The sequence below is a fragment of the Oncorhynchus tshawytscha genome, linkage group LG04 (genome assembly GCF_018296145.1).
Source record: "Oncorhynchus tshawytscha isolate Ot180627B linkage group LG04, Otsh_v2.0, whole genome shotgun sequence".
NCBI lineage: Eukaryota > Metazoa > Chordata > Actinopteri > Salmoniformes > Salmonidae > Oncorhynchus > Oncorhynchus tshawytscha.
In genome coordinates, this window is record NC_056432.1 from 27,155,073 (window position 1) to 27,167,374 (window position 12,302).

Genomic DNA, 12,302 nt, shown 5'->3' on the forward strand with positions numbered 1-12,302 from the left:
GGGTCGCTGGCTGGGATCTGATCCATTGTCCTGGGTGGTGGACCAAACAGAGGATCCACTTCGGGAAAGTCATATTCCTGGTCGTGATGTTGGTGAGCTGACGTTGCTCTTATATCCAATAGTTCCTCCCGACTGTATGTAATAAAACCAAACATTTCCTGGGGTAACAATGCAAGAAATAACACATTAAAAATGTTTTAAATACTGAATAGTTTCCTAGGAACGCGAAGCGAGGCGGCCATCTCTGTTGGTGCAAGGAGGTTCCTCAGCAACCATCACTCCTGTGTTCCAATGGCACGTTGTGTTAGCTAATCCAAGTTTATCATTTAAAAGGCTAATCGATCATTAGAAAACCCTTCAGCTCGTTAACCATAAAGTATACGCCCCCGCCCCTCTTCTTACCAGAAAGATGTTTGTTTCTGTCGGCGCGATGCATGGAGAATCCACCTGGCTGCACCGACTCCGATAGCGTCTCTGCAGTGAGCCATGTTTCCGTGAAGCAAAGAACGTTACAGTCCCTGATGTCCCTCTGGAATGCTACCCTTGCTCGGATTTCATCAACCTTGTTGTCAAGAGACTGGACATTGGTGAGTAGAATGCTAGGGAGTGGCGCACGATGTGCCCGTCTCCGGAGCCTGACCAGAAGACCGCTTCGTTTGCCTCTTTTACGACGTCGTTGTTTTGGGTCGCAGGCTGGGATCCATTCCGTTGTCCTGGGTGGAAGGCAGAACACAGGATCCGCTCCGGGAAAGTCATATTCTTGGTCGTACTGATGGTGAGTTGACGCTGTTCTTATATTCAGTAGTTCTTCTCGACTGTATGTAATGAAACCTAAGATGACCTGGGGTACCAATGTAAGAAATAACACGTAAAAAAACAAAAAACTGCAGAGTTTTCTAGGAACGCAAAGCGAGGCGGCCATCTCTGTCGGCGCTGGAAGTACTGCCTTCCACCCAGGACAACGGAATGGATCCCAGCCTGCGACCCAAAACAACAACGTCGTAAAAGAGGCAAACGAAGCGGTCTTCTGGTCAGGCTCTGGAGACGGGAACATCGCGGTCCACAGACGATGCAATCTCAACCACACTGCACACTGCCCTAACCAGTTCTGTACAAGAGGAATACCTATGTGAGAATGCTGTTCATCGACTACAGCTCAGCATTTAACACCATAGTACCCTCCAAACTCGTCATCAAGCTCGAGACCCTGGGTCTCGACCCCGCCCTGTGCAACTGGGTACTGGACTTCCTGACGGGCCGCCCCCAGGTGGTGAGGGTAGGTAACAACATCTCCACCCCGCTGATCCTCAACACTGGGGCCCCACAAGGGTGCGTTCTGAGCCCTCTCCTGTACTCCCTGTTCACCCACGACTGTGTGGCCACGCACGCCTCCAACTCAATCATCAAGTTTGCGGACGACACAACAGTGGTAGGCTTGATTACCAACAACCTACAGGGAGGAGGTGAGGGCTCTCGGAGTGTGGTGTCAGGAAAATAACCTCACACTCAACGTCAACAAAACTAAGGAGATGATTGTGGACTTCAGGAAACAGCAGAGGGAACACCCCCCTATCCACATCGATGGAACAGTAGTGGAGAGGGTAGTAAGTTTTAAGTTCCTCGGCGTACACATCAGACAAACTGAATTGGTCCACCCACACAGACAGCATCGTGAAGAAGGCGCAGCAGCGCCTCTTCAACCTCAGGAGGCTGAAGAAATTTGGCTTGTCACCAAAAGCACTCACAAACTTCTACAGATGCACAATCGAGAGCATCCTGTCAGGCTGTATCACCGCCTGGTGTCGGCAACTGCTCCGCCCACAACCATAAGGCTCTCCAGAGGGTAGTGAGGTCTGCACAACGCATCACCGGGGGCAAACTACCTGCCCTCCAGGACACCTACACCACCCGATGTCACAGAAAGGCCATAAAGATCATCAAGGACAACAACCACCCGAGCCACTGCCTGTTCACCCCACTATCATCCAGAAGGCGAGGTCAGTACAGGTGCATCAAAGCTGGGACCGAGAGACTGAAAAACAGCTTCTATCTCAAGGCCATCATTGTTAAACAGCCACCACTAACATTGAGTGGCTGCTGCCAACACACTGACTCAACTCCAGCCACTTTAATAATGGGAATTGATGTAAAATATATCACTAGCCACTTTAAACAATGCTACTTAATATAATGTTTACATACCCTACATTATTTATCTCATATGTATACGTATATACTGTACTCTATATCATCTACTGCATCTTTATGTAATACATGTATCACTAGCCACTTTAAACTATGCCACTTTGTTTACATACTCATCTCATATGTATATACTGTACTTGATACCATCTACTACATCTTGCCTATGCCGCTCTGTACCATCACTCATTCATATATCTTTATGTACATATTCTTTATGTCTTTACACTTATGTGTATAAGGTAGTAGTTTTGGAATTGTTAGCTAGATTACTCGTTGGTTATTACTGCATTGTCGGAACTAGAAGCACAAGCATTTCGCTACACTCGCATTAACATCTGCTAACCATGTGTATGTGACAAATAAAATTTGATTTGAAAACTGGCCTTCTTTAGACTTGTTGAGTATCTGGAGCATCAGCATTTGTGGGTTTGATTACAGGCTCAAAATGGCCAGAAACAAATAACTTTCTTCTGAAACTTCAGTCTATTCTTGTTCTGAGAAATGAAGGCTATTTCATGCGAGAAATTGCTAAGAAACTGAAGATCTCTACAATGCTGTGTACTACTCCCTTCACAGGACAGCGCAAACCGTCTCTAACCAGAATAAAAAGAGGAGTGGGAGGCCCCGGTGCACAACTGCGCAAGAGGACAAGTGCATTAGAGTGTCTAATTTGAGAAACAGACGCCTCACAAGTCCTCAACTGGCAGCTTCATTCAATTGTAAAACACCAGTCTCAACATCAACAGTCAAGAGGCGACTCCGGGATGCTGGCATTCTAGGCAGAGTTGCAAAGAAAAAGCCATATCTCAGACTGGCCAATAAAAATAAAAAATTAAGATGGGCAAAAGAACACTGACACTGGACAGAGGAACTCTGCCTAGAAGGACAGCATTCCGGAGTCGCCTCTTCACTGTTGACGTTGAGACTGGTGTTTTGGTATTAATGATGCTGCCAGCCATTTGCACTATTTAATGAAGCTGTAGCTATTTGATTAGCTGTTCAGCTGTCTTATGGCTTGGGGGTAAATGTTGTTCAGGAGCCCTTTGGTCGCAGACTTGGTGCTCCGGTACTGATTTCAGTGTGGTAGCAGAGAGAACATTCTATAACTTGGGAGGCTGGAGTCTTTGACCCTTTTTAGGACCATCCTCTGACACTGCCTGGTATAGAGTTCCAGGATGGCAGGGAGCTCAGCCCCAGTGACGTACTAGGGCATACGCACTACCTTCTGTAACGCCTTGCAGTCGGAAGCTAAGCAGTTGTCACACCAAGCGGGAATGCAGTCAGTCAAGATACTCTCAATGGTGCAGCTGTATAACCTTTTGAGATCTGAGGGCCCATGCCAAATATTTTCAGCCTCCTAAAGGGCCTGGTCTCTGAACTCCTCCCTGTAGGCTGTCTCATCGTCATCGGTGATCATGCTTACCACCGTCATGTCGTCTGCAAACTTAATGATGGTGTTGGAATCGTGGGTGAACAGGAAGGGAATAAGCACGCATCCCTGAGGGGCCCCCATGGCAGATGTGTTGTTGCCTACCCTCATCACCTGGGGGTGGCCCATCAGGAAGTCCAGGATTCAGATGCACAGGGAGGTGTTTAATCCCAGGGTCCTTAGCTTAGTGATGATCTTGGAGGGCACAACAGTTGAACGCTGAGCTGTACTCAATGAACAGCATCCAGGTGTTGATGTGAACGATGACCAGCCTTTGAAAGCATTTCATGGCTACAGATGTGAGTGCTATGGGGTGATAGGCATTTAGACAGGTTACCTTGGCGTTCTTGGGCACATGGACTATGGTGGTCTGCTTGAAACCTGTAGGTATTTACAGACTGGGTCAGAGAGAGGTTGAAAACATCAGTGAAGACACTTGACAGCTGGTCAGCGCATGCTATGAGTATGAGTCCTGGTACTCCGACTGGCCCTGCGGCCTTGTCAATGTTAACCTGTTTAAAGGTCTTAATCACATTAGCTACGGAGAGGATGATCACGCAGTCATACAGAACAGCTGGTGCTCTCATGCATGTTCAATGTTCTTTCCTTGAAGCGAGTATAGAAGGTATTTAGCTTGTCTGGTAGGCTCGCGTCATTGGACAGTTTGCGGCTGTCCTTCCCTTTGTAATCCGTGATAGTTTGCAAGCCGTGCCGTTTATGCTTCAAAACCAAAAAGTTGGGTGTCTTGATTGCTGACCAATGACCCATCATTAGTATTGGCGCGCAAAGGTGGGTGCGCATATCCAGATTAGTGACCAGAAAGAACTTGTTTAATTTCCTCCAATTTTGCATGGCAAAAACAGAGTAGGCCTACATTCATCATTTCAGATAGGTCTAGTTTGGGTGGATACTGGCTGTCTAAAGATAAGCAGCTATAACATTGCACTGTCTTCAAAATTGTGGGTTGAAGATGTAACATATTCTGCCCAAAGTATATGATATGTTTAAGGAAGAGCCGGCCTACCTATTGGCAACGCGCACTCTGCAGGCAGGCTGCCCTGGAAATTGTTGGCACGGTACAGACAGCTTTTCCATCCGATACTGCAACCTCCACTGCAAGTAGACTGTATGATTTTGCTTGCTCTGGACTCCAGAGAAGTGACATGATATATACCTACTTGATATTGGCTGCTAACATGAATGATTTTCTGCTCCAAATGCAGGTAAAAAATGGGAGTTATTTCTGTAGGCTATCTTTCGTTTGGAAAAAATGCATCACCATTTATGGATGCAATGGCAGGCCATTTTTGCGCATTGATTGTGTGTGCATGTTTGCGTGTGCGCACATGCATGTGTGTATGCGGGGGGTTGCAAGTTCTGTACAACTCCTTTTTGGGGGTAACTGGGATACAGAATAGTGGCAACAAATGGAGTTGGGTTGATTTACAGTACCAGTCAAAGGTTTAGACACACCTACTCAATTCAAGGGTTTAATTTATTTTTACTATTTTCTACATTGTAGAATAATAGTGAAGACATCAAAACTATGAAAACACAGATGGAATCATGTAGGAACCAAAATAGTGTTAAACAAATCAAAATATATCTTATACTTGAGATTCTTCAAAGTAGCCACCCTTTGCCTTGATGAGCTTTGCACACTCTTGGCATTCTCTCAACCAGCTTCATGAGGTAGTCACCTGGAACGCATTTCAGTTAACAGCTGTGTCTATCAAAAGTTTGTTTGTGTAAAGTCTTTCCTTCTTAATGTGTTTGAGCCAATCAGTTGTGTTGTGACATGGTGGGGTGGTATACAGAAGATAAATGATCAAGTTCATATTATGGCAAGAACAGCTCAAATAAGCAAAGAGAAATGACAGTCCATCATTACTTTAAGACATGAAGATCAGTCAATCTGGAAAATTTCAAAAACGTTGAAAGTTTCTTGAAGTACAGTCTCAAAAACAATCAAGCGCTATGATGAAACTGTCTCTCATGAGGACTGCTACAGGAAAGGAAGACCCAGAGTTACCTCTGCTGCAGAGTTTACGTTCATTAGTTACCAGCCTCAGAAATTGCAGGCCAAAAAAACGAGTTCAAGTAACAGAGACATCTCAACATCAACTGTTCAGACGAGACTGTGTGAATCAGGCCTTCATGGTCAAATTGCTGCAAAGAAACCACCACTAAAGGACACCAATAATAAGGAGAGACATGCTTGGGCCAAGAAACACGATCAATGGACATTAGACTGGTGGAAATCTGTCCTTTGGTCTGATGAGTCCAAATGTGAGATTTGTGGTTCCAACAGCTGTGTTTTTGTGAAACGCAGAGTAGGTGAACGGATTATCTCTGCATGTGTGGTTCCCAAAGTGAAGCATGGAGGAGGTGTGATGGTGTGGGTTTGCTGGTGACACTGTCTGTGATTTATTTAGAATTCAAGGCACACTTAACAAGCATGGCTACCACAGCATTCTGCAGCGATACGCCATCCCATCTGGTTTGCGCTTAGTGGGACTATCATTTGTTTTTCAACAGGAAAATGACCCAAAACACACCTCCAGGCTGTGTAAGGGCTATTTGACCAAGAAGGAGAGTGATGGAGTGCTGCATCAGATGACCTGGCCTTTACAATTATCTGACCTCGCCCAATTGCGAAGGTTTGGGATGAGTTAGACCGCAGAGTGAATGAAAAGCAGCCAACAAGTGCTTGGCATATGTGGGAACTCCTTCAAGACTGTTGGAAAAGCATTCCAGGCGCCAAGAGTTTGCAAAGCCTTCTTCAAGGCAACTTTGAAGAATATATATCATATATTGTGATTTGTTTAAAAAACTAATTGGTGACTACAAGATTCCATATGTGTTATTTCATAGTTTTATTCTACAATGTAGAAAATTGTAAAAAAATAAAGAAAAACCCTTGAATGAGTAGGTGTGTCCAAACCTTTTTACTGGTACTGTGCACTGAATAAAAATATAAACCCAACATGCAACAATTTCAAAGATTTTACTGAGTTACAGTTCATATGAGGAAATCAGTCAATTGAAATAAATTCATTAGGCCCTAATCTATGGATTTTACATGACTGGGAAAACAGATATGCATCTGTTGGTCACCGGGCTCCCGAGTGGCGCAGCGGTTTAAGGCACTGCATCTCAGTGCTAGAGGAGTCACTACAGACCCGATTCCAGGCTGTATCACAACCGGCCATGATTGGGAGTCCCATAGGGAGGCGCACAATTGGCCCAGCGTTGTCCGGGTTAGGGATTGGCCAGGGTAGGCCGTCATTGTAAATAAGAATTTGTTCTTAACTGACTTCCCTAGTTAAATAAAGGTTAAATAAAAATACCTTCAAACAATGGGCCTCAGGATTTCATCAAGGTATTTTTGTGCATTCAACTTGCCATTGATAGCTTATGCCATCGATAGCTTATGCCATCAATTTGCCATCGATAGCTTAATCGGTAGCTTATGCCTGCCTAAACCATTACCCCAACGCCACCATGGGGCACTCTGTTCACAACGTCGACATTAGCATCTCGCTCACCCACACGACGCCATACAGATGGTCTACAGTTGTGAGGCCGGTTGGAAGTACTGCCAAAATCTCTAAAACAATGATGGAGGTGGCTTATGGTAGAGAAATTAACATTAAATGATCTGGCAACTGCTCTGGTGGACATTCCTGCAGTCAGCATGCCAATTGCCCGCTCCCTCAAAACTTGAGACATCTGTGGCATTGTGTTGTGTGACAAAACTGCACATTTTAGAATGGCCTTGTATTGTCCCCAGCACAAGGTGCACCTGTATAATGATCATGTTGTTTAATCAGCTTCTTGATATGCCACACACATGGATTATCTTGGCATTGGAGAAATGCTCACTAACAGGGATGTAAACAAATTTGTGCATAACATTTGAGAGAAATAAGCTTTTTGTGCGTATGCAACATTTCTGGGATCACTTTGCATGTTGCATTCATATTTTTTTCATATTTTTTTCATAATAGTAAAGGTGGCTACAGTATTTCTTACAATCTTCTATTTTGACTGGATTTGTGTTGTTCATTGTTAATAAGTGCAGCATTTATTCAAGTTACAAAAACGTTTTGCACTGCTTACACAGTGGTTGAATGTGTGAGCAGTGCCAGAGGACAAAAATCAGTTAACCACCTAACTGAGGAACTCAATTTAACCTTGCACAATACCCTAGATTCAGTTGCACCCCTAAAAACTAAAAACATTTCTCATAAGAAACTACCTCCCTGGTATACAGAAAATACCAGAGCTCTGAAGCAAGCTTCCAGAAAATTGGAACGGAAATGGCACCACACCAAACTGGAAGTCTTCCGACTAGCTTGGAAAGACCTTACTGCTGCTCGATCATCCTATTTTTCCAACTTAATTGAGGAAAATAAGAACAATCCGAAATTCCTTTTTGATACTGTCGCAAAGCTAACTAAAAAGCAGCATTCCCCAAGAGAGGATGGCTTTCACTTCAGCAGTAATAAATGTATGAACTTCTTTGGGGAAAAGATCATGATTATCAGAAAGCAAATTACAGACTCCTCTTTAAATCTGCGTATTCCTTCAAAGCTCAGTTGTCCTGTGTCTGCACAACTCTGCCAGGACCTAGTTTCAAGAGAGACACTCAAGTGTTTTAGTACTATATCTCTTGACACAATGATGAAAATAATCATGGCCTCTAAACCTTCAAGCTGCATACTGGACCCTATTCCAACTAAACTACTGAAAGAGCTGCTTCCTGTGCTTGGCCCTCCTATGTTGAACATAATAAACGGCTCTCTATCCACCGGATGTGTACCAAACTCACTAAAGGTGGCAGTAAAAAAGCCTCTCTTGAAAAAGCCAAACCTTGACCCAGAAAATATAAAAAACTATCGGCCTATATCGAATCTTCCATTCCTCTCAAAAATTTTAGAAAAGGCTCACTGCCTTCCTGAAGACAAACAATGTATACAAAATGCTTCAGTCTGGTTTTAGACCCCATCATAGCACTGAGACTGCACTTGTGAAGGTGGTAAATTACCTTTTAATGACATCAGACCAAGGCTCTGCATCTGTCCTCGTGCTCCTAGACCTTAGTGCTGCTTTTGATACCATCGATCACCACATTCTTTTGGAGAGATTGGAAACCCAAATTGGTCTACACTGACAAGTTCTGGCCTGGTTTAGATCTTATCTGTCAGAAAGATATCAGTTTGTCTCTGTGAATGGTTTGTCCTCTGACAAATCAACTGTAAATTTCGGTGTTCCTCAAGGTTCCGTTTTAGGACCACTATTGTTTTCACTATGTATTTTACCTCTTGGGGATGTCATTCGAAAACATAATGTTAACTTTCACTGCTATGCGGATGACACACAGCTGTACATTTCAATGAAACATGGTGAAGCCCCAAAATTGCCCTCACTAGAAGCATGTGTTTCAGACATAAGGAAGTGGATGGCTGCAAACCTTCTACTTTTAAACTTGGACAAAACAGAGATGCTTGTTCTAGGTCCCAAGAAACAAAGAGATATTCTGTTGAATCTGACAATTAATCTTAATGGTTGTACAGTCATCTCAAATAAAACTGATGTGATCTTCCTGTCTGGGTTGGCGCCCCCCCTTGGGTTGTGCCGTGGTGGGCTATACTCGGCCTTGTCTCAGGATGGTAAGTTGGTGGTTGAGGATATCCCTCTAGTGGTGTGGGGGCTGTGCTTTGGCAAAGTGGGTGGGGTTATATCCTTCCTGTTTGGCCCTGTCCGGGGGTGTGATCGGATGGCCACAGTGTCTCCTGACCCCTCCTGTCTCAGCCTCCAGTTTTTATGCTGCAGTAGTTTATGTGTCGGGGGGGCTAGGGTCAGTTTGTTATATCTGGAGTACTTCTCCTGTCCTATCCGGTGTCCTGTGTGAATTTTATGTATGCTCTCTCTAATTTTCTCTTTCTCTCAGACCATGCCTCAGGACTACCTGACATGATGACTCCTTGCTGTCCCCAGTCCACCTGGCCGTGCTGCTGGTCCAGTTTCAACTGTTCTGTCTGTGATTATTATTTGACCATGCTGGTCATTTATGAACATTTGAACATCTTGGCCATGTTCTGTTATAATCTCCACCCGGCACAGCCAGAAGAGGACTGGCCACCCCACGTAGCCTGGTTCCTCTCTAGGTTTCTTCCTAGGTTTTGGCCAATCTAGGGAGTTTTTCCTAGCCACCGTGCTTCTACACCTGCATTGCTTGCTGTTTGGGGTTTTAGGCTGGGTTTCTGTATAGCACTTTGAGATATCAGCTGATGTACGAAGGGCTATATAAATAAATTTGATTTGATTTGAATCAATGTTGTTTCCATGTCATTTCAATGAAATTACATTGAACCAACATGGAATAGACGTTGAATTAATGTCTGTGCCCAGTGGGCAGATTGTGCTGCTTTCCCCTCTTCTGTAATAACTGCTCAACGGGTTTGTGACCACGGTTGCTGGAATTAGTGGAGCACATGCCCCCCAAAAGGTATGTGCATGGCCCTGTGCTGTGGTGAACAGTAGTAATTTTTAAATCTGGTAACCATGTTTGATTGAATATGGCCATCAGATTATTTTGTTGCAAATTCAACTGACACAAATATCTCTGGCAGTAGCTCTTGTGGTATGTTCAAGGGAAGTAGCATAGGAGCTCTAACCCTACAGATGCGGTCAAATATATTGGCACTCTTGCACAATTCACTATTTCTTCTCAAATAAGTTGAAATTGAAAAAATTGATGGGGTTCACACGTGTATTTGTTTGATTTACAACTGCACCCCCAAAATAAATCTAAACTGAAAATGAGATTTTTCAGTTCAAAGTGAAAAAATGGCCTTGATGATTCTCAGCAGTGATCCTACTTGTGGTAAATTGCAGGTGACTACAGGGTAAAAATAGCCATTCAACCAGTTTTGAAAAGAGAAAACAGAACATTCTGCTCCATTGCAAAGTGCAAGGGAGCCAATGTATTGAACTTCATCTAAAGATCAGGGTTCCTAATAGGGTAACTGTAGTGAGGATGAGGGTGGGAACTCACTTTGCCCTTGTCCAGGTAACAGATTATCTCCTGGAAGAGCCTCTCTTTGAGCTCCTGCTGGGTCCAGACATGTTGGCCGTCACCAGGGATCAGATGAGGTGCACAGGGCTTGTCAGACCACTGAAGTGGACACAATACACAAATTGCATTTAGTTTTCTAGTAATGTATGTTATAGTATATGTTAACTGTAACTTTAGGGAAATATTCAAAAGACTGATGTTTTTATTGAAAGTCGAATTGAATGTTGAGTGAGACCTCAAGGAGTTCGGCATGAAGTAACAGGGTATAGGCTGCCTCTGTGTAGTTCTCACAGACAAGGTGTAAATCCCTCAGCTTGTACAGATACCTGAGGACGAATTCAGTATTTTAGAGTGATATCTAACAAAATGGGATGCAAAGAAGACTATTCATTTATCCAACTGTCTCACCGTATGTAAATGTCTTCCCGTTTCTTCTCTTTATAGAAATTCTGTCACAACCAAAATAAAAACAGTGGAAAAACTCAGGTTTGGTTCAAATGTTTGATGATAACATTTAGTAAAAAATGAATTTGTTCAATGTAGAAACATAACATCTTCATATACTACTCCTCTGAGTTGGTGAATGTGGCTCAATCGTTCAGACTATATTGTGAGTTCCACATAAACCAGTCCAATGGATTAGATAGTGCCTGGTGAGCTCCCCGCTGCATCTTAGTTGGGTACTGTAAGGGCGTACCAGGACGTTGACGGTGCAGCTCATGCGGAGCTCAGGGCTCTCGTCATGTGTGATGGTGCGGTATGCCAGTAGCTTCTCCAGCAGACTGCTGAGCAGCAGAGCCAGCTCCTCCCCTGACTGAGACAGGTATCTGTGCCTGCGGCAGTGCTCCAGTAGCCTACACAATACCAACAATGCAATATAGATAAATAGCCCTTATTTAGGTCTTGAATATGAAACCATGAAATAATAAGAATAAGAAAAAGGCATCAGCCTCTGATTGGCAGGGTGCTTACGTTTTCTCCAGCAGGATTTTGTACTGTTCATCCCCACTGCCTCCCTCTACTTCCTGATCCAACTTGGTGATCAGTTCATTCTCAAACTGCATTTACAGGCAGACATATTAAAAACACATCACACATGCCAATGCAAGGATCAGTTCAGCCAAATAAAGCTGGGAAACTCTATTTGTACAGTTATACTGTAAAGCCAGACAGGCAACACTACTGTGGGCAGCTATCTCACCATGTCAAAGGTACGGCTGGGAGTGAAGTTGTGCTCACACTGCATCATGTCAAAGAAGATGGGGATGGTGGCTTTCCTAAGCTCTGGCTCAGGCACCAGGGTAGCCTCCAGGATGGGCCCCACCATGGCAGGGATGAATTTCATCTTGTGGGGGCCTGAGAGATACACACAGGATGCAGTTAGAAGCAAATGTTACACATGGTTCATTTGAAAGGGCAATAAGCCACACTCCTTTTTCATGCAAACAAAAAGACAGTAAACTCATAAAGCTGTAAACAAAAAGCGGCCACCATGAAACCTGGCAATAAAACAACAATGTCTAGCTTCTCTCCTATCAGAGCATGTTTCCACTGAACAGGCCATTCTCTAGACACCACTATTTG

The 12,302-nt window shown here is 44.0% G+C and overlaps 1 protein-coding gene across 2 annotated transcripts in view; it reads right to left on the reverse strand.

Moving 5' to 3' along the window:
* Positions 1 to 12,302, reverse strand: part of LOC112248446 (dedicator of cytokinesis protein 5) — a 55,174-nt gene that overhangs the window by 13,057 nt on the left and 29,815 nt on the right. For both annotated transcript variants that reach the window (XM_024417471.2, XM_024417470.2), the window contains exons 32-37: positions 11,920 to 12,074; positions 11,691 to 11,776; positions 11,416 to 11,572; positions 11,127 to 11,167; positions 10,954 to 11,044; positions 10,698 to 10,817 (exon numbers count right to left, since the gene is read on the reverse strand). In XM_024417471.2, the coding sequence (XP_024273239.1) occupies positions 10,698 to 10,817; positions 10,954 to 11,044; positions 11,127 to 11,167; positions 11,416 to 11,572; positions 11,691 to 11,776; positions 11,920 to 12,074 (650 nt within the window). The remainder of the gene's footprint in view (positions 1 to 10,697; positions 10,818 to 10,953; positions 11,045 to 11,126; positions 11,168 to 11,415; positions 11,573 to 11,690; positions 11,777 to 11,919; positions 12,075 to 12,302) is intronic.